At 39.7% G+C, this 22322-nt stretch overlaps 1 protein-coding gene and 1 long non-coding RNA gene across 3 annotated transcripts; both read right to left on the bottom strand.

Annotated features, from left to right (window-relative positions):
• Positions 1-1219: 1219 nt before the first annotated feature.
• LOC124343820 lies at positions 1220-4258 on the bottom strand. The gene is made up of 3 exons (XM_046797314.1): positions 4129-4258; positions 3704-4068; positions 1220-1308 (listed from the first exon to the last, which is right to left on the bottom strand). Exons 2-3 carry the CDS (start codon positions 4004-4006, stop codon positions 1276-1278), a joined length of 336 nt encoding a protein of 111 aa, XP_046653270.1. The 5' UTR covers positions 4007-4068; positions 4129-4258; the 3' UTR covers positions 1220-1275.
• A 2858-nt stretch (positions 4259-7116) lies between these two features.
• Positions 7117-8127, bottom strand: LOC124343892. Of its 2 annotated transcripts, none has more exons than XR_006919415.1 (3): positions 7917-8127; positions 7668-7777; positions 7117-7410 (listed from the first exon to the last, which is right to left on the bottom strand). It is a non-coding gene; the product is annotated as an uncharacterized LOC124343892 (long non-coding RNA). The 2 variants fall into 2 exon arrangements; XR_006919414.1 differs by having other exon boundaries at positions 7926-8127.
• Positions 8128-22322: the final 14195 nt, after the last annotated feature.

Here is a 22322-nt window from a genome sequence, read left to right as displayed (position 1 = left end):
CATGTATTTCAGGTATCCAAATAACAGCGACAACGGCTCAATGTTAGTCGGTTTGGCAAGTAACATTGTGGCAGGATTCCCATGGAATTCTATGATTTGTTGTTATTTGTAGGCCTAATTCTTCAATTAGAAAGGAGAATTAACAGGATTAAAACAGCATCAAACTCGAACACATCTACCTGAGAAATTTTTTGCTGTAATAGTTATTTTCAGTTGGTACTGAAACCTTCTGTCTTGATAAAAAATGGGTAGTAAGAGGTGGGACAAATAAAATACAGTTCCCATTATACTTTACTGAATAGAATTTCCATTGAAAAAGTTTACCTAATAAGAAGAATCTGAAAACAGATGGTTACTTACATTAAGTTATTCTCGTTATTTCTTTTAGAAATGATCTTGTACAAACAGCATACACAAAGTCCAATGCTAACAGTTAGGAGGCAATGTTACATTGGTTATTCAATGGATGAAAATTGACATTCCCCAATTGAGTTAATAGCAAATAAAACACACTTTAACTAATCCCGATAATTTTGAGCACAAAAACCTACTTTTATCCAAGATGTTTTCGTATGTACAGCTGCAGTTCCAAAACAGAAAGAACACAGCACATTTTTCTTTGAACAACAGAAGAATTTTCAGTTCTCTCTACTTCCCACACTTCTATGTCATAAAAAAATTCAAGGAATTTTAGCTTGTAAAATGAACACAAATCGACACAACATGATCTTGCACAAACAGCGAACAGACAAATAGAAGTCAATAATACTTCATGGGTTATTCAATTGAAGGTAAATTGACATTCCCCAGTTGAGTTAGTAGCGAATGCTACGTTTCACAGGATTCCAACTTCGCACAAGGATTCAAAATCATTGACGATTCTACGGTTTCAAGAGAAATACGATGGAAATTCCGTAATACAAACTCTTCTGTATTTAATCTATTTACCTGCATTTTCCCAGTTTTCTCGGACATCCAGAACAGTAGGATGATCCTACTACCATGAAAATATCCCCAATAAGATCACAGTAATAAGATTCCCTGGGAAACTCAAAGAGGATTGTAACGGATTGTAAGTGACCATGTAAGTGACGACTTGCATGGTGACGTCCAAATCGGCCAGGAAGGAACAACAGATTTTGGGCTGGTTAAGTCTTAATTTAAAAAATCGAAATTATTCAAGGAATTTCTAAAAATGTGCTAAATAAATGAAACTTACAATACAAAAAGTGATCGATCAATTGGAAGGGCTTGTGTGTAGCTTCAATTCAGCAGCTATCTTTTACACCTATTTTTTTTTTTCAACTCCTAAACAGAAAAGAAATCTAATTTTAATAGCAAATTATGACAAAATAGAAATCTGCGTTGGAAAAAATATTTTGCATGTGCAAAGTTTTGAACCACTGACATGATTGTAAGGTGAAGACGTATCTCGCATCTTTTATTCAAAACAAAAGAAATTATTGAAAATATTAACAAAACGTTATCGGATGGGTCTGTTGAGGAATAGTCTGCATGCAACGGTTCAGGCTTTGATGAGGACCTATAACCCCTAACCTATACCTTAACCTAACACCCTATCCTAAACTAACAGCAGCAGCCGACCTCTCCCAAAGCCGTGACCGTGAGTTCCGAACCAGTATCTGCCACCCTGGCGACCAGATCCGACAACGTAGGCGCCGACGCCTTAACCATTAGGCTATCGGCGCCCAAAGTTATCTTATTTTTGAAGCTAGTATTTTTAAAAACTTTATCTCAATCATACTATTTTACTTAAGCCTTCATTTAAAAAATCGAAATTATTCAACGAATTTTAAAAATGCGCTAAATAAATTAAACTTGAAATTACGACGAACTTGATTAATTAATTGGAATTGTGCTATTGCGCGATTAGGGCTATTGGGTAGCTTCAGCAACTATCTTCTCTCGCACCATAATGAGTTTCTACGTTACGAAACAATTACAACAACGTTTTTTCGACTCTTAAACAGGAAAGAAATCTAAAATAAATTGCAAAATAGAAATCTGAGTTAAAATTTTTTTTTCATATTTTAAGTTTTGAACCGCTGACTTTGATTGTTATATGACGACGTATCCCGCATTTGTCGTCTTTTATTCAAAACAAAAGGAAACATTGAAAATTTTAACAAAACGTTGTCGGATTTGGTCTAAGTATGGAACAATCTGCATACAACGGATCGGGTTTCTTATGCCGAAGGTTGCCAAGTAGCAGCTCCAACCCACTTTTAACTTTCAACCCCCCCTGAAGCCTTCGCACCGTGAGTTCCAACCAGTAACAGCCACCCTGGCGACCAAATCAAAGAACGCCGACGCCGATGCCTTATCCACTAACCCATCGGCGTCTATACTACTACTAATATTTTTAAGCTAGTCTTTCTTTCTTTCAATTTTATCTCAATTATACAACTTTCCCCCAAGCCTTAATTTGAAAATCGAAATTATTTTACGCATTTTAATAATGCGCTGATTAAGTTAAAAACTTAAAATCCATAATGAGCGTGATTGATCAATTAATTGGAAGGGCTTGTGTCGTGTGTACTGTGTAGCTTGGTGTAGCTTTCAGTAGCTATCTTTTCTCACGTCAAAATGAGTTTCTACTTTCTGAAACAATTACAACATAATGTTTTTCATATCCTAAGCGGAAAAGTAATCGATTCGAACAGCAAAATGGAAATCTGTGTTGGAAAAAAGTTTTGCATGTGCAAAGTTTTGAACCACTGACATGATTCTAAGGTGACGACGCATCCCATATTTGCCGTCTTTATTCAAAACGAAAGGAAATATTGAAAATTCTAACAAAACGTTATCGAATTGGGTCTGAGGAACAATCTGCATGCAACGGATCGAGCTTCTTATGCCGAAGGTTGCCAAGTAGCAGTTCAACCCCGCTTTTAACCGCCAACCCCCCCTGAAGCCGTCACCGTGAGTTCCAACCAGTATCAGCCACCCTGGCGACCAGATCCTGATAAACGCCGACGCCGATGCCTTATCCACTAACCCATCGGCGTCTGTAAGTACCTAATTTTTTAAGCGAGTGCTTTTTATCAATTTGATCTCATTTACACTAAAACACAATTCCTTTCAACTTAGTTCTTTTACACATTTTATAATTGAAAATTCTTTGACTACCTAAATCAGATACCTAATATGAAAATACAATAAAAGAAAATCTACCTGTTTGTTTTCGACATCGCAGAATAACAGACATCTAACCGAGAGACTCTGAACTTTTTTATTTCTGAACTAAATCTAACACTCCATCCAAGCTACTTCTCAACAAGTAAATGCTTGGTTAGCTTTAAAATATACCCGATTTAGAAGCAAAAATGATACTACGATTCACTTCTTGGTGCAAAACACGCGACGCAAACCCTCGAAAAAAATTTCCGCACATTATTCACCATTCGTAGTAACTTTTTCTGCTAATCGAAAGTCAAAATCGGAAACCAGAGATGGAGAGCCATTTCGAGTGGTGAGAACAGGATGATGGACTTAAAGATACCAGTCAGGATTCGATGCATTTATCCGTTGAATGCAAACACAATGAGAAAAGGGTTTCAAAACAGAGCTCTTACAACGAGCGACGTTCAAATATGCTGCATGCAAGGATTCTTGGAATCGGCATAGTTAATAGTTAAACAATTTACTGGTGTTTTTATGATTTGATTTGATTGGGACTTACCCCGACCATCATGAAGTTAAGAACTTCTTGATTGCGTTCCCAAATGGCGCCGGCGATCAGCTGCTGCAGCTCGAGGAAAGTGGGTTGAACGCGGAACATGGTGGAGACGGCGGCGATAGGGATCTCAGTGGTCTCAGTGGCATTGAGGATCAGGAGAAGAAGAGCAGACAAGAACTTATTGCGGTTAACTGTGGCGATGGGCTGCAGAGAAAACACGACGTGAGAGCGGATGGCGTGAGGAATAAGACGCCCAATGGCAGGGATAAAGTTGATGTTGGGCGGAGTGCTCAAGGGAACGATCATCTCAGGGTGGGTCTTTGCCAGTTCGCAGTTTCTTGCCACCGCAACTGACGCCAACCAAATGACTGAAAGCCAAAAAATTTAGAGAAATATAAATGACAATACGTAAATTGTTAAAATCTTACTTGGTCTTGATGCTGAGGCTCTCCCTCAGGAGATCCTCCCAGGACAGTTTATCAGATGGCATGAGCAAGTAATAGGGGAGGAAAGAAACCATACGACGAGCTTGCGAGGTTGGTACCAGTAATGGGGATCCTATTTAAGGCAAAGAATTCAATAAATGATAATTAAAAATTAAAACCTTTAAGAAGTGATAAGAGTACACTAGCCATACACCGTCGCTTGACGAAACCATCGCACACATTATAGGTTGAGAATTTTGTTCTTGATTGAAATTTCGTAGATTTCCAATAGATTAATCACCCTCGGTTGAACGAACAGCAAAAGTTGGTCCTTTGGTGAATACTTGGCGAAATAAGGAGTGCAAACTTACCTAAAGATAAAAGTCGACCAATTACGAACTTGCTTACTTTAAACCATATTATATTAATTAAACTTCCTGACAGAGCAGAAACTCTGTTAAAGTCTCAAAAACTGAGGGGTCTTGACTCGAATCTTGGCACACTGCAAAATGCAAATGTAAACCTGGGCACAATGAAAAGCACCATGCACGATCAACACCCAAAATAAATCAAATTAATGAATAGACAGAAAATGTAAACGCGAAAATAAAATAAATTTGGCCGACCTATTGTACTGAGGAGATATTTAATGTCCTTATTAAGTGTCATATATTATGTTTATATTATTTATATTATTTATATTATTTGTCTGTCCTTATTAAGTGCATCACGCAGCAAATCAATTTTATCGGCGTATTTGGTAACATCGAGCTAATATTTAGAATTACCTTCGCCTTACAGCTGTTGACGTTGCTGCATGAGGGAAGCACCATTTCAAAGGTTATGCGACTTAATTAATCCACATCTGGATTCGGATTGACATTTTTGTCATCACATTGAACGATGGTTTCGCAAGATTCGGTGGAAGAGCTAGAAAACAAAACAAGAGATAATAGCATCAGAATATCACGGGTTGTTTTTTGTTGTAAATTCTAAGTTCTAAAACCTTTTTTAAAGCTAGTCTATTGATCAATTTTATCTCAATTATACTATTTTCTTTAAGTCTTAATCGTCTTAATTAAAGAAATAACAATTATTCAACGAATTTCAAAAATGTGCTCAATAAATAAAAATTAAAATAAAAAACGTGATAAATTAATTGGGCTTGTGTGTAGCTTGAATCTTGATGTAGCTTCAATTCAGCAGCTATCTTTTCTCGCGTCAAAATACGTTTCTAGGTCACGAAACAATCGCAACTATGTTTTTTTCAACTCCTAAACAGAAAAGAAATCTATTTTTAATAGAAAAATACGGCAAAATAGAAATCTGCGTTGGAAAAAATATTTTGCATGTGCAAAGTTTTGAACCAGTGACATGATTGTAAGGTGAAGACGTATCTCGCATCTTTTATTCAAAACAAAAGAAATTATTGGAAATATTAACAAAACGTTACCGGATGGGTCTGTTGAGGAATAGTCTGCATGCAACGGTTCAGGCTTTGATGAGGACCTATAACCCCTATCCTGTACCTTAACCTAACACCCTATCCTAAACTAACAGCAGCAGCCGACCTCTCCCAAAGCCGTGACCGTGAGTTCCGAACCAGTATCTGCCACCCTGGCGACCAGATCCGACAACGTAGGCGCCGACGCCTTAACCATTAGGCTATCGGCGCCCAAAGTTATCTTATTTTTGAAGCTAGTATTTTTAAATACTTTATCTCAATCATACTATTTTCCTCACGCCTTCATTTAAAAAATCGTAATTATTCAACGAATTTAAAAAATGCGCTAAATAAATTAAACTTGAAATTATGACGAACTTGATTAATTGGAAGGCCTAGTGTGTAACTTGGTGTAGCTTCAGCAACCATCTTCTATTGCGCCAAAATGAGTTTCTACGTTACGAAACAATCACAACAACGTTTTTTCGACTCTAGAAACAGGAAAAAATCGAATTTAAATAGCAAAATAGAAATCTGCGCTGGAAAAAAGTTTTGCACATGCGAAGTTTTGAACCGCTGACATTATTGTGAGATGAAGACGTATCCCGAAATAGGCGTCATTTTATTCAAAACGAAAGGAATTATTGAAAATTCTAACAAAACGTTATCGGATTGGGTCTGTTGAGGAACAATCTGCATACAACGGATCGGGTTTCTTATGCCGAAGGTTGCCAAGTAGCAGCTCCAACCCACTTTTAACTTTCAACCCCCCCTGAAGCCTTTGCACCGTGAGTTCCAACCAGTATCAGCCACCCTGGCGACCAGATCCTGATAAACGCCGACGCCGATGCCTTATCCACTAACCCATAGGCGTCTGTAAGTACCTAATTTTTTAAGCTAGTATTTTTTTATCAATTTGATCTCATTTACGATTAATACAATTCCTTTCAATTTAGTTCTTTTACACATTTTATAATTGAAAATTCTTTGACTACTTAAATCAGAAAACTAATATGAAAATACAATATAAGAAAATCTTCCTGTTAGTTTTCTACATCGCGGAATAACATAGATCTAACCAAGACACTCTGAACCTTTTTTTATTTTTGAGCTAAATCTAACACTCCATCCAAGCTACTTCTCAACAAGTAAATGCTTGGTTAGCTTTAAAATATACCCAATTTAGAAGCAAAAATTCTACTACGATTCACTTCTTGGTGCAAAACACACGACGCACACACACGAAAAAATTTCCGCATATTATTCACCATTCGTAGTAACTTTTTCTGCTAATCGAAAATCAAAAACTTAACGAGAGATGGAGAGCCATTTCGGGTGGTGATAACAGCCTGATGGACTTAACACACCAGTCAGGATCGGATGCATTTATCCGTTAAATGCGAACACAATGAGAAACGGGTGTAAAAACAGAGATCTTACAGCATCACGAGCGACGTTCAAATAGGCTTCATGCAAGGATTGCTTGGAATCGGCGTAGTTGATAGTAAAACAATGCACTAATGTTTTTATTATTCGATTTGATTGGGACTTACGTGGAACACGGTGGAGACGGCGGCGATACGGATCTCGGTGGTCTCAGTGGCATTGAGGATCAGGGGGAGAACAGCAGAAAGGAACTTGTTGCGGTTAACTGCGGCGATGGGCTGCAGAGAGAAAATGACGTGGGGGCGGACGGCGTGAGGAACGGCTCCGACGTTTGGAATTACTTGCGCCCAGGTAGTTTTTGACTTCGTTGACTCTTCCGAGTGACTTCGTTACTTTTCAAAGTGCTGCTGGTCATCGTGCTGGTTGTAGAAAGGGTATCTGACGTAAAACCAACACTGATTGTGAGACAAACAAATAAAACAAAATTTTTGACCAAGTCTGATGAATAAGGTAAGCTCTAAGCCTCTAAACAACTTGTAAAATTGGAATATTGATCTAATAAATATTTCAAGCTTTTTCGTAAATAGACTTCTAAAAATTCTTTTCTTCTTGAAATTCCTTTTTAAATTCTGTTTTGAAAGGAGAAAGAAAAGGTTACAAAAGTTCTATTTAACAAACTGAACTACCAACGATTGTGCACACCTTCTTTTACATAGAATACTTACATTGCTGTCTCACTGCTGTGTGCTTTCTTATTGCCTGTTGAAGTATTGGTCATCTTTTAGTAGGAGGATGTGTAAATTATAGAGATGACGTTCAGATCTACAAAAAAAGCTAAACTTTACAGTATAGCAATAAGAAAATAATATGACAATAAATGCAGTACGTAAAGTAGTGGGACTCACTACTTGCTCACTACTGAAATATGCATTATTTTGTTCGAGAGATGACCAAGTAATACCAAAGTTACATTTTCATGGAGCAGTGGAAGTGGATATGCATGGAAATCAACTAAATCTGCCACAGTTGTTGGGGAATAGAGGTAGTAGCTAACGCTGCAAGTTTCTCATTAATAAGATCCAACACAAAAACTTTTCTCAAAATTTGTTGATGCACTTTGAGACCCCCCCCCCGAACCACATATTTTGATTAACGTAGAAAACAAATTGAGTTTTTTTTTATCTTCCCTACTTTAAAGTTTACACAGTATAAATAAAAATATTCCATAGGACAGAATCTATATGAAGATTGAAGAGTAAAGTAAAGCAATCTCAATTACTCGTCTTTATTACTCGTCTTTCCGACGACTGAATCTGGACTGAAAGCCACGTGGGAAACAGATGAGTAGATGACAAGGAATGCAATCAAGATTGCAAGTTTCGAATGCATGATTCGATAAAATAAATTTCTTTACTAGCTTTCTCATAAAGAATAAGTAAAAATTAAACAAAAATGTTAACAAATAAAATAAAAATGATTAATAAATAAAATATAACCATTTGTGTAAACCTTGGCAACGTAGATGGCTGACATTCTCTTATCCACCGCTAGATGTAGTACGAGCTCGTAAGAAAGGACCACAATTTTCAAAAGAATTCATTTACCGATTCCTAGTAAATCGCTTAGTAGATGTTGTTGACAACATAAAAGAAAAGAGACAAATCCTTTTGAAAAGTGGGGAACAATAGGACAGTGACCAATAGCTGTTGCTGTTGGCAGCAAATTTCATTGGCCCTTGTCTCAACTTTCCCTTACAGTTATTCCCATCTAAATCCCTTTGACTCGAGCACCCCCAGCAGTTACAACCTATATACCATTTTACTCTCGTCTTCCCCAACTTTTTGTGGCGTCGTAAAACAATCCAGCCGACTAACTTAAATCAGCCGGTTATCACAAGCTACCGCCATTTCCCATCCAGCCCTATATAAACGTGCGCTAGCCCATTATCCAACCGATAACACATTGTCCCCCCCCCCCCTATCCGCCCCTATCCAACATTCAAAAGCTTCAAACAACAATTTTCAATCTCTTCCTCTAACCAAAAACCGGAACCCATTCTAATGTATATAATACACAAAAGCTTCAAAACTGTTGGTCCCCCTCGAGTCAATCTATATACCTATATACACAATCAACCCTGTCGTGTATTATATAGTTGACGCAATCGCAACACGATCGCGTCAACAAAACCTCCGAATTTTTCTATACACACGTGCAGAGTAATACCTTCTTTTTTCAAAAACTCTGTCCCCTTTACCCGCCAGTCCAAAAGAACTGTATCCAATTCGGCTCAGTTTACACATAGGACGTGCCGTATCGTCAAACAAACCCAAGCAGCGCGCAATCTTGACCAAAGCCCTATACGAGAGAAGTTGGCATGTTATATACCTTTTTTCTTCAAAGGTGAACTGCATGACTTTTGCGTGCGGAAGAAGAAGAAGAATATTACAGTCGATTCTCACGTCTGATTTGCGCAAACCCTTTCAACCGAATGATGTCAGACTTAAGACAATACTATAATATGTTCCGCGTCTTAAAAGTCCCCGAGACGGTGAAAAATAATTGCTTAGACATGTAGACACATTCTTTTTTTCCCCCGTCTAAAATATTATAATCTTGTATATACATGCAGTTGAGTGTATATAGATTAAAAGCGAGGGCTTCGGCCATTTCTCATTGTGTTTTCGCGTTCTTAGTTTTATAGGTTTCACGCCTTTGCATAGATCCTATATGATAATATTCAGTTGCACGCGATGGGTCCAACAACCCGAACGCATATCAGAACGTTGACAAACTTCAACGTCATTCCCTCGTCGTTATTGGCTCTCTTGAAGCCCATTAAAAGTTGCTGTCCAACTCGAAAAATGTTGATAGCTACATTTTCCGACGTTTTCTTATGTAGGTTAAAAACCTTTTTCTTTTCACTGTAGGTTTATATTATTAGCCTATAGGTGAAAATATAGGCCTACTACTATATTCCAGCGGAAGAGGTAGAGAGGAGATTATAATACTGATGCGGAATTATACATCTCTCAGATCTAATATAAATGGGATCAAGACCATCTGCCGTTCGGCTGCACATCTCCCGCGAAGTTGCAGCAGCGCAGCAGCAATCAGCTTAACAGCAGGGTGTACGTACATAAATATCTTTCCCTTACGGTCCGTCCAATCCATTTATACAAGCAGCGGATCATCACGAATGTACGTAGCCTATACCTGGGTGATATGCTGAACCCGGAGATGACAGTGATGAAGAAAGGGGGGGGGGGGGGGTATCAGGCGAATCTGTTTCTCCTGATTGTCTAGACGACGACGACGTCCGTGTGTGCTTGATGACGTCCAGCAGCAGCCCAGTAGGCTAAAAAAGAATAGCCTAAAGATGTGTGCTTCCAGCGGAGTATAGAGTTGCGCTGTGGGCCGCTCTCTCATCCGATAGATGGAGAGGCTTGTGAGTCTATATAGGTAATATATGGAAGGACTATATAAGTAGTCGAGAGAAAGAATTAGATTAGTTTCTTTTTTCTTGTAGGCCTATAGGCCTTATTCTCTCTATCCGTCTTGTTTTTTCTTCTTTTTCCTCTTATATTATATTGTAGACGATTCCTGGGAGAGATTCTGCATGCTGGTTATTACGGGCACGAGACTTAATCATGTGGCTCGCGGCGGCGGTATAGATCTTCACGCGGGATGTATGTATCCCGCGCGCTCTCTTTTGCTGCGTCTCCCCCCAAGAGATTGTTATAAAGGCGCTGGGAAATTGCGCGAGTTGTTATATAGTTATAGACAGAGATGATTCTATACACACACACACACGCACGTGTGGAGAAAGTATAGACATATATATAAAAACAACAAGCAGAAGCTTCGTCTTATATATCCTACGTGAAACAGCATCATTCGACCGCGTCTATTTTTCCTTATCCAGCGAGCGCGCGGATGAGAACTCGCGGTGGTGATCGATCCACCGCGTGGAAATTGAGTGCCCGAGCTGCCGTCTGGTGGCGGTCGTTGCCACTCTCCAAGATGTACATCTACACACGCCAGATATATCTGCACGATATATGCCCAGCATAAAGTGGCTGGCAAAAGATGCGCGGTCAAAAATAAGAAGAAGAATCTTATATATATACATGCCCGTATGTTGCACGTACTTCATCATATAGATCTCACGGCTGTACATCGCCATATTATCTAATATCTAATGCAGCTAGTTTTGACTTGGTGTGCTACCTATATATCCAGCCTCTTGGGCAAATTACATTAAAGAGCTTCTCTCTTCTGCTGCTGTATATACGGCTGGACTTTTATCCGCTCGATTTGCTCGTCACAGTTCCCTCGTGGACGGCCGTTATATAGAGCCGACACGATATAACGGCCAGCAGCAGCAGCACAGTCTCTTCTACAACACAAATAAAGTGATGAGACTGCTGCTGCTGTGCTGGCCAATAATAATATCAAAGGTCTATATACTATTACAACTAGCCTCTGCTGCTGATGCTTATTACATTTCTAAATGAAATTCATACACGGGTGGATGCCCATCAGTTTTTAGGGCGTGACCATCAGACCAAACGAATCCTATAACACAGCACACACACACACGCGGTTATTCAGCTTTTGCGAGCTATTATTATGTATAAACATGTTGGAGGAGGAGGAGGAGAGACCGGAGATTGTGTTTGATCGGATCGGATATGCTGTGCCAAAATGCTGTGGACGGCGCTCTCGCCCGGTCAGAGTGTGTGTACATAAGAAAGGGCCGGCCAGCAGCAGCCAATCTCTCTCAAATATAGTATCTATAAAAGGAATAAGGAGAAACTTACATGCTGTGTGCGGTCGGCATTTGTGCGATTGGCAACAGCAGCAGCAGCGTGACGATGACAAATTGAATTTCGAAATTCCCGCTTCTTTTTTTTTAACTTGTAAACTCTATACACGTATATTGATTGCAGCACAGCCTCTTGTGCCGCTGCCGAGATCCTCGAGTTCAAATCACGACGATGAAGTAATAAAATTCCCCTCCCCCTCTAATAAAAGTTAACTTGAATCGCCGATGGTTAAATATCCCGAAATATCCGCGCGCGCCTATAGGCCTATAACCGCATTTTTCAACGCTCCACTTGACTTTTGTTCTGATGCTGCTCGTTACGTGTGTCGGAAACATTTAGCTCTCGTCCCGCTCGTATATAGCGGAATATTTAAACGCAATGACTCCTCTTATATTCTGTGCTGCTGCCGAGAGAGCTGTTTCCGCCGTTTTACCCCGTTTGTTCTATATTCTCTTCTCCCGCGCAACCTTACATAATACATGCTGGCGGGAGAGAGAGAGAGAGAAAAAGAAAGGAAACAAAAATCTTTAATGACGCTGAAAAAATTCACCCATCTATAACAAAGCACGAAAGAAAGAAAAGGGGATGAAAAATGTGTTATAGAGAGAGGACTTTGTAGCCTAGACATGCTGATTTCTAAAAAGGAAACTATATATACAGCACATGCAGCTATATAGCAGCTAAAGGGGGTACATATCGATTTTTATATGTTCGGGAGATTTTTTTTTGTTCTTTTTCCCGATGTACTATAGTAGAGCAGCAGCAGCTATAGCAGGCCCCGTGCGTTTTATATCGCATTTCCATCTTTGTGAAGTATTCACGGCGTGGACGGGAGAGAAAAAAAAGTTCGATTTTGAGATTTTTCGTCTTTTTCCCGCTCGCGCCGCTCGGCCGAGCTTTTTATTTTCTTCTCATTCTTGCATATTGATTTAGATCCTCTCCCATCAGCATCGTCGTTGATTTCTTTCTTTTCTCCTATATATGGCGACGACAAGAGAAGGCACACGCCAATATAGACTGTGCTGCTGTCTAATAAAAGACAGCAACTGATGTAGGCTATAATAGGCGAAGAAAAAGTCGGACGACTTGGTGACAATGACGCGCCCTTGTTAGACGCCAATGCGCTATAAACTCTTTTAAGCCGATTGTGTTTAGCAGCCAGTCCCTCTTCGTTTCATTTTGTCTGCTGCAACTGTTTTATTTCCCATTGTATTATTAAGAGTTCTATATAGTAGAACTGCTCCTGATGTCGTCCGTTATTTCGTACAAATCGTATCTAAACAGCAGAGGGTTTCCCGCGTGCTTGTATTTGACATGTAACTAGTCGTTATATGATACAGACCATCAAAAGGACAGTGTTTTGTTTTTTATAACGTCCGCCAATCGCATTACTGGTCAAAGTCTCCCGCCCGCGCCATTGTTTTAACGCGCAGCACATACTGTATAAAAAAGTGAAGGAATTCGTGATTGAAAATCCCGCGTGTGCGCACCCGCACCAAACGGGAAATAACAACAAAAAAGAAGAAGAAAGAATGTATATAAAATATACAGCAGTCAACAAAGCAACAACACAAATATAAATATATGAGAGAGACCTTTTGCAAACAAGAAAGGTCGTGTTGAAAATGTATAGAAGGGTGGGAGTAGATAGGAGGAGGATATATAAGACATTTTGAAGAGAGGGGGCGAGGGCGGGGAGATGTAATATAACCGCGGTGACCTAAACGAAGCGTGAAACCAACGACAGCAGCACACAGTAGATATGTATAGCAGCAGCACTTGTGATTTAACATTTGGCTTGTGTACAACAAGCAAAGGCATATCAGCCACTCTGCATATCTATTTGCCAGTGCAACATATCCTATAGAATATCCCGCCCACTGCTTATACACACATTATCGATTGGAGAGGCTATATTATAATATTGCCCTCGTGCTGTGCGTGTATTAGACATGTCAAAAGTTTATACGGCAGCAGCGCTTGTTTTCAATCAACAGAAACGGGCGTAGGCCTATTTAATAGAGAAGTTGCATATAATCACATCGATGTGCAAACACTCGACTGATTGTCGCCGAAATGAATCACATCAAGATTTGACTGTACTATTAATATGCGTGTGTGTCATTATTATACAGGCTACATACAACATGCATCAGATGCAGGAGGAGGGGAGTTATAACAAAGGTCTAATTACTCGCGGGTTATTGTATATTAGACGAGAGCCAGCAGCTTCTGACAAAAGTTTTGAGGTTTCAATTATAAAATTGCGAGAATTCCAAAAGTCGCTTTGTGTGCTGCTGCTATGCTGTGTGCTGTAGATCTTTGTCACCTATATTGTCGAGGGGTTCTATTATATGTAGGCTATAGGCTATACGTATTACCATGCGTTAATTGAAGTCGACATTCGTTAACGATATTTAGATCTAAAAATAATAACGGAGTCATCATTATGATGATGGCCTGCAGTTTAAATGTATTTAAACGACAATTGATCTGCTGATGATATGAGGATTATTCAACTAGAATTAATTTCAACATTAATATTAGCCTATTATTGAGCGCATTTTTTTTTCTTTTTTCTATATGCTGGGCGGGAAATTCAATTATTAATTAAATATTCCTGGAATAAGGCCTAAATATACATATATTTGCTCTGCTGCTGCTGCTGGGTATAAGTTGCCATTGCGCGAGCTCATCATTTGCACAGCATGATGTTAAATTGTTAACAAAGTCGCGCAACAATGCCGACTGCATGCTGCTGCTGTGCATACGTGCGATGCTGGAAGTTGCCACAGCATCACGGTTGATGTATATGCTGATGTAATATTAGCCTATAACATTATTATTCGTCTCCCTAGCTTGGCATGATTCAATGATTCGCATTCAAAAAGTCATTTTTTACAGATTTATATTAGATTTCAAATAAGCGTTCAACCAACCCTGACATTATAGATGACTGAGATGACTCTCTCACTAGCTAAATTTACATGTCTTGTGTATAGACTAGCCTAACTTGCTGCCAGCCATATTTCACTTTTGAAAGTCTTATACTCGTCTGTATAGCTGATGCGCTGCTGCGGGTTTATTCATTTTTGATTGAAACAACATATCGCTAATGGTCTATGAGATGTAGACCACGAAGAGGAGTTTATTATTGGGACCGACAAACTCATTAATCATCTCTCTTGTATTACGTCTGCTGCGGATGCTGCTGTGTTCTATACCATCCAGCAGGAGCCAATTTCAGCAGACTATATCTATCGATACGATATAGTCTAGAGTCTAAAGGGATGTAGGCTTATATCGGCTTTGTCATCCTTATTGTTCTTCTCTCGACGATATGCTGCGTGTGTCTATACGCGCGGGGAGAGCAGTAATAGCATCTCGGCGGCCAACGCCCCAGCAAACAGGATAGGACGTCTATATTGTGTGCTGTCATTTTTATATAATATTTCTTACATTATATTTTCTGTTTCTTTCTTTTATAATTTTTCTTTTTTTTATCATCAGCTGGCCCTTGCGATTCGTTAGGAACGGAAACCGACATGATGGACGATTTCGCGGCCGATCTATCGCGAGACCTCTGATATGCTATAATAGCGATTGCTGCTGCTGCTGTGCTGCTGTGTGGTTTTATTCTCTTTTTGGCTAATAAATCCAGGGGGCTTCTTCTTCTTATTATTTTCACCGCACAGCTGAACAGTTGAAAGGGCGCGCGCGGACATGTGTGGGTTCCATCTATAAGTTAACCGGAAAATCCTTGGGGGAATATAATGCTGCTGCGGACGAAGCTGCTGCTGGACGGCGCGACGGTATATATATATATATAAACACTTTGCTATACTGCCCAGCAGAGTTAAGTCCCTTCTTGCATGTTAGCAACAACTTATATATAGTATATACTATCCTCCCTCCCACATACTGTAAAGCTGGAACGCGCTCGGTCCTGATCATCTTCATTTATTATAAATCTTATACACTTAATTTATAGATGTGCTGCTGGGGACCGCTGGTGCTGAGACTGCTGTACTCTTATTATATATCCGGCCGGGTTGTTCGTGCTGTGCTGGCCACGGTTAGAGATATATCTGGACAGTATATATATATATATCGGCGTGAGTGAGCGTGAGTTAAAGGCGCTGGCGCTGTGGCGCGGGTCGAACAAGAGTCAAGACTCGTCGACCATTTAATCAGTCAAAAAGCCACGAGTTGTACAGCACTATAGACTCTCGTTTTTCACTCTCTCCCAGCAGCAGGAGCTCTTATATATACTTATACATCTCCACTCTTACATGTGCTGCTGCTGCTGTGGTATATACCCCGCAGGGCTCTGGTGCTGCTGGGCCAGCTGGTCCAAATTCATTAGCCGCTCCTGCGGCGTTGGGTTGGCGACGACTATTACTGTATAACAGTATAACAGCAGCAGCATAGCAGCGTGAGAAAACGTGCAGCCTATATACACGTATAATAGTTTGCTCCTCCTGCTGTGCTGGTCCAGCAAAGCAGAAAGAAAAGAAGAATTTTTATAATATAAAATGAAATAATAAAAAAAAAGCTGCTGGGCAGCAGAGCCGAAGTTGCTAAAGAAAAAAGCCCAGCACATCACAAAAACGCGTGAGATTGGCGCTATTGATCGCCGAGCTTTAGTTTGCTGCCGGCCAGTGTGCTGCTATATATATATGGTATACACACACTGCTGCTGTTGTGTGCTGTGTGATCCTTTTGGGCTGCCCGGCCTGCTGGGTCTTTAGATATTTCTTTTCTTCTAATATTTCCTAGGCTCTTCCATCAAGTGCCACCGTTGGTGGACGCTCATCACCACTCAGAGACCGTCGTTGACATTGTGCAATGGCAATCTCCGCGACTGAAATATATAAGAAGAAGAAACGCTGCTGCTGCTGGCCCTGCTGCTGGCCCAGCTTTCTCTCCCTCTCTTCTATATTAGCCCCAATGAAATATTGCTGTCCAGCAGCATGCAGCAGCTATAGAGAGAAAGAGAGAGAGGCTTCTGATGAAGTAATAAGCCTCGCTTTGTATCTACATGTTAATATTAGAAATGGCTGTTTGACGGCCTTATTAGTGATGTGTGGCGGCCTACACGTCCGTCTCCTATAGAAGACCCTGGCCATGCAGCAGCAGCGTCCATCACTTTGATGGAACGTTTGTAATCAAGTTGAATCAATCTTAAATGATTCAGCCTCTATACATAATAATGATTCCCTCTTGTGCTAGCCTATATGTTTCCCCAGCACCAGCGCAATCAAAGCCGGATTGTCCCGTATATACTTATATAGATGTACACGCGTGATAATAATTTCTTTTTTGAGTGGGAAATCATTTGAAATAGGCCACTAATGATATAAGATAATTACGAGGAAATAAAAATTCGAAAATAAAAAATATGAAATCAAATCAAATAGGCTATTGTTATAGTAGGCCTATATATTTGACATGTATATTTCCCAGGATGACTGCCGTGTTTATACATCTATTATAAAAGATGGCGAGAGCCAATTAAGAGAGTTGGCACCACTTGACTGCTGCTCTGATGTACTTACGGCTGCCGCCCTTTCATCTATAATAACCATCATGTATTATATTAGACGTGCTGTGTGTTTTTGGCAGTGGAATGTGATCTCTCTCGCCTATTTTGTTTGTAGGCTAATAGACATTTTCAAAAACTTATATTACGGGGACTGTGCGTGTATTATAGCCATCAAGGTAGGTCTTTTACACACACAACGGCAGCGGCATCCATAAACTTAATGATGTTTCCTGTTTTAAAAAGAGCACATATTATGCTGATGGCCTCTCTATACACGTCTATTATGTTCCCCTTTAGTTATATATACACGTGTCTATGTAGTATAGTCGGTATATATGTTTAGATAGATTCACATTTTACAAGGCATGGGATTTTTCCTTATTTGGCCTCCCTTTGGCCCGGGTCTATATGTAATAGTTATATGCCTTCATTAGCGATGCGTCTGCTACTATGTACATTATATATATGGTGCGGGTTGTAAAGTCTAGATGTATACGTAGGCTCACGCTATTATGGATCTCTTCTTTTCTATTTCCTTTGGCAATCTAAACAAGATTTTATACGTGTTTATATACAGCACCAGCAACAATGGCAAGGGCTAGATCGATATAGCAGAGGTCCTCTTTCCTTATATACATGTGCGTGTGCTGTGGCTCCTAATAAGAACAAAACGATTTATATACTACCTGTGTGCTGGTCTATACTATATACTGTGTGTGTATAATCAAAGACTGCTGCTGCTGCCTTGTGTATGCTGCTATATGGCCATGTTTTTAATCATCATTTGCGGAAAAAGGGCCTGAGGGGATTTTACCGTTTCTTCTTATTTAAGATTCTTATATTTATTTTAATTTTATTTTTACACATTTTATTGATTATACAATTTATTTATATAGAGCGCGCCGGTTATATTGATCTATTTTATATTGTGTGCGTGGTATATAATAGATCCTATAGCGGACAGTGTCTAATATATAAGACTATCTCCTGCTGGAAAAATTCCCTTTCAAAAATTTAAGGCTCTTATTGTTCCCCTGTATAGGCCTACAGCGAGAGATAGATATCCTATCAAATACATTTTGGTCGATTCTTTTGTTATACAGTATACTATATCGTTGCCTTCGAGACTTGTGTGTGTGCATAAAAGAGAAGAAGAAGAAGAAGCGAAAAATATTTTTCTTGTTTCTTATATTGAATTTCCCGCCCTTAACAGCAGTCCGTCTCTTTTCGGACGCTTATAGAAGAAGAAAAAGAATAGAGAGAAGCGACGGAACGACACACACAAAAGTTTCCACAGCCTCTCTCTCTAATATTGGATCTATTCCAATTTTGCTGGCCTTTTTTTCTTATTTCTCTCTCTCTCCGTCATATATATATACGGACGGCCAAGTACTATACACTTTTGTGAGTGGGGAGGGGATGGTGCTGGACCGGGAGGACCGATTTCCCTCCACTCGGCCGCCTCTAGTCGTAGTCCCCCACTTTTACATCTATTTTTTTGTGTGTGCTTCTTCTTACAAAGTTTTTTCCAACCCGAAAACATCTTCCATGTTGTGCTGTGCTCTTGCACTTTGCGCTAAATCAAAATGATATGGGCGCGCGCCCGGGATTCCCCCCTTGCCATAATATGAAATATTGTGTATAGTCGTTTAAAGTATATAGACTATATAGTGGCCAGCGGGGCGATTTTCTTTACTTGTCCGTGGCTGGACGGAAAACGGGCGTTGGAGAGAGCTGCTAGGGGGGGGGGGGTATATGTATGCATGTATAAATGTATACCGGATCCGGAAGTCGTAGATTAGAGACGAGAAAAGGATCAAACGCTCAAACTCTTTTTTTTCCATTTCCCGCCTCCGTTTCAAAACGATCCATCACTTTGCTCTAGGACTACAAAATAATATTTAAAAAAAAACGAACAAATTCATTTCCAGCAAATGTATAAGGGTATAAAAACACAGCACTTGATCTACTGCTGCTGTGTTGACGTCCTATAGCCCAGCACGTGTCGCAAGAGATCAAAGAGTTTGATATACATTTTTTCCAGGTAATATAAATAATACATCCGCGTAGTTGAATAATATACGAACAGCAGGATCGAAATCTATTTTTTTTTCTTGTGATATTATGTCGACGTATATAATATATAACCTTTAAACTTACAATCGACCTTTTTATTTGTAGGCTATATATAGCTATAATAATAATATATTTTTCTTTCTTTTATAATTTGCCGATTTGCCTTTAGATATCGAACCTCGGTATACTCCGGTATACTCTCGCATATGTGAAGCGGTCGCCATCACACCAAAATTCCACGTATACATCATCTTAGATGAGAAATACAAATAAGAATAATTAGAATATCCGCTATAGAGTTTCCGCGTCAATTTGTTTTCTGTAAGTCTAGACAAGCCCAGACAAGTCAGTCAAGGGCTTGGCTTCCTACGTCCGAGACTCCGAGCCTACGTCATGGAGGGATACGAAATTATTTTTAAATTAAATTATTAATTATTTTAACACCCCTACGAAGCCCCAGCAAATGGCGCCAAATGCCTTTGCCCTTCAACGATCGCTTGCATCATCAGTCGAAATGGCAATGAAGCAACAACACAAGATGGCGCAACATTGGTCCATGCACGCATCGCATATAGGGATATAACTGAAGCTACTATTTTATTTTCAATTCGATTTTGCATATTTGTTTTTCAAATTATGTGTGAAATTAATTTTGAATAAAATGCGTAAAATTATTAATTTACTGAAAATGTCATCTCTTGCTAATTTCCATTTGAAATTTTGATCGTAAATGACGTAAAATCAGAAGACGGGAGGTTTGCAGTGCAACCAAAAGTCTACAGCATATATATAAAGGCAACAGCGAGATATGGCGAAAACAATATTCCGTATTCCTTTCATGTTAGAAAACCAACATGATTGAACAAAACTCTATCACCCTGCTATTGACTAACATATTCACGTGGATGATCTCAGCTGTCTTTTGGTATGGAGTGTGTTACCTGGAGTTTTCCTGGACCGGCGTCATTGCCGGCATTGCCTGCGTATTGTCTTCCCTCGCCATCTGCCTAACGTTCACGATTATTCCGGCTAGCCGACCAGACATACGATGGATTTCCAACGCCTTTAGTTGGGCCTACCTCGGGTATTGGGTTACAACTTCCTTCATGGCCGGACTTTCGTCTCACTTCCAAGCGCTAAAAGCTTGGCAGATCATCGGAATGAACCTAATAGGCCTACTGGAGATATTACAGCAGACATTACTTAGCATCTCTAATAATATCCATCTTTATTTTGGCTGTCTCGTCGTCTGCTGCTATGCATGTTTCTACTACCTTTCGATCGATGACACGACAACAAATAACCCCGCTGTTAACGTCAGCCACATTGAAGACGAGGAAGAAATAAATATATTTTTAGCCCAGTTCGCCAACATTCCGGACGACGGCGAATGCCCAATTTGCATGGGCCCTCACAACAACAAAACGAAACCCTTTTGCGGTCATGTCTTTTGCTGCCGTTGCATTGTTACCTGGTGCCACGTACGGTCAGCAACGTGTCCCGTGTGCAGAAGCCCGGTTACGAATTAAAAACCCGACCGGCCACTAAGTGCTGATGAACTTAGGCCTATTCCAGCTGTTGCTCCGGCCCTGTTTGAGATCGATTTCGACGAGGATCTACTAGAACGAGAATGCGACGAGATTTACTACAGCGTCATGGCCTACGGGCAAAGATTATGCTCAACTGTGGTTTTCTGTTTGGCGTTGGTTGACTGGTTGGCTTAGATTTCCAGCATCAGCATCAATTAATACAAATGTTACCGCGCATCACAATCAAATGTTCAAATGTCGAAAATGAATAATACATCACAGATTTCCTTTCACACATACTATACAGTTTCATCATTTCATTCTCTCGTATATATCATATGAAATATCATATTATTAGCTACAATATAACAAGCAACAATCAGATTTATTTTGGATGAAATTGAATTTAACAACATCCAAAAAAATCTCCCTTAAGGGAGTTAAGGCTATATAATAATCCTCTCTTGCCAATCTTCGCTTTGATTGATTGCAATAACATATAAATAACCTGGGAAAATCAGTTGTTCAGCATTTTCCGTTTATTAATTTGCATGGAGAAAACGTTTTTTTCTATAGAACGTCTTCGTTGTTATAATAACGAAATAACAGTTTGAGTTTCCCCGCCTAATCACAAAGTATAGTCTATTGGTGATTCCATCAGTGATTCGGCAATCTCGTCTGCACGCTATAAATGGAATGGTTGGCAATTTTTCATGATTTAGAAAATATAGCCATTTGTATTGAGCGATATATATTAATAATTCTGGTTTGCTATAGATATAACTTGGAAGTTTGTGGATGACAACCGGAAGTGTGTATATCCGCCCACATATACACTCGGTGCTGCTGTAGAGAGTCCTATACTACTTTACACATCAGCGGCGAAAAGGTTAAATAATAAATAAAACAATTTAAGTCTTCCCTGATGCACTGTTGTATAGCTACACTGATGGAGAAAAGAGAGAAAGAAAAGAGAAACTTGATCTTTATTATTCCACCGACGCTGCTGCTGATGCTGGGTCGTTGCATTTTTCACTAGGCCACATAGTTTATATATTCTTTCCGTCTCAACTTTTATTTATAACAGCGCAGCACACACAGATGTGCTGGCAGCACGGGGTTGCTGAGTGCATTTATACCATTATAAATCGCCCCACGCAGCACATCAGGAGAGGAGAGGACCTTTTACACCTTTTGCTGGGGCTGCTGCTGCTGCCGGATGTGCATTATAGGCTACCAACAGACAAACAGTCCAGCAGCAGCAGTTGGGAATGTCACCAACATTCAATCGCCATCGGTCAGCACAGCAGCAGCACTTGCGGTAACTTCTTCTATATTTACATTCACTTTGGGAATTTTCTCTGCTCCTGTTGTGCGTGTTTGTGTGT

Source organism: Daphnia pulicaria, chromosome 6 (assembly GCF_021234035.1).
Source record: "Daphnia pulicaria isolate SC F1-1A chromosome 6, SC_F0-13Bv2, whole genome shotgun sequence".
NCBI classification, from domain to species: Eukaryota; Metazoa; Arthropoda; class Branchiopoda; order Diplostraca; family Daphniidae; genus Daphnia; species Daphnia pulicaria.
Note: the sequence above shows the minus strand (reverse complement) of the source record. Positions and strands in the feature narration are given on the sequence as shown.

Coding starts and splice junctions, on each gene's coding strand:
- LOC124343820 (XM_046797314.1), bottom strand. CDS start 4,006: ATGATCGTTCCCTTGAGCACTCCGCCCAACATCAACTTTATCCCTGCC. Junction 1,309..3,703: donor TTAACTTCATGATGGTCGGG/GTAAGTCCCAAT, acceptor TTTTCTGTTTAG/GAGTTGAAAAAAAAAAATAG.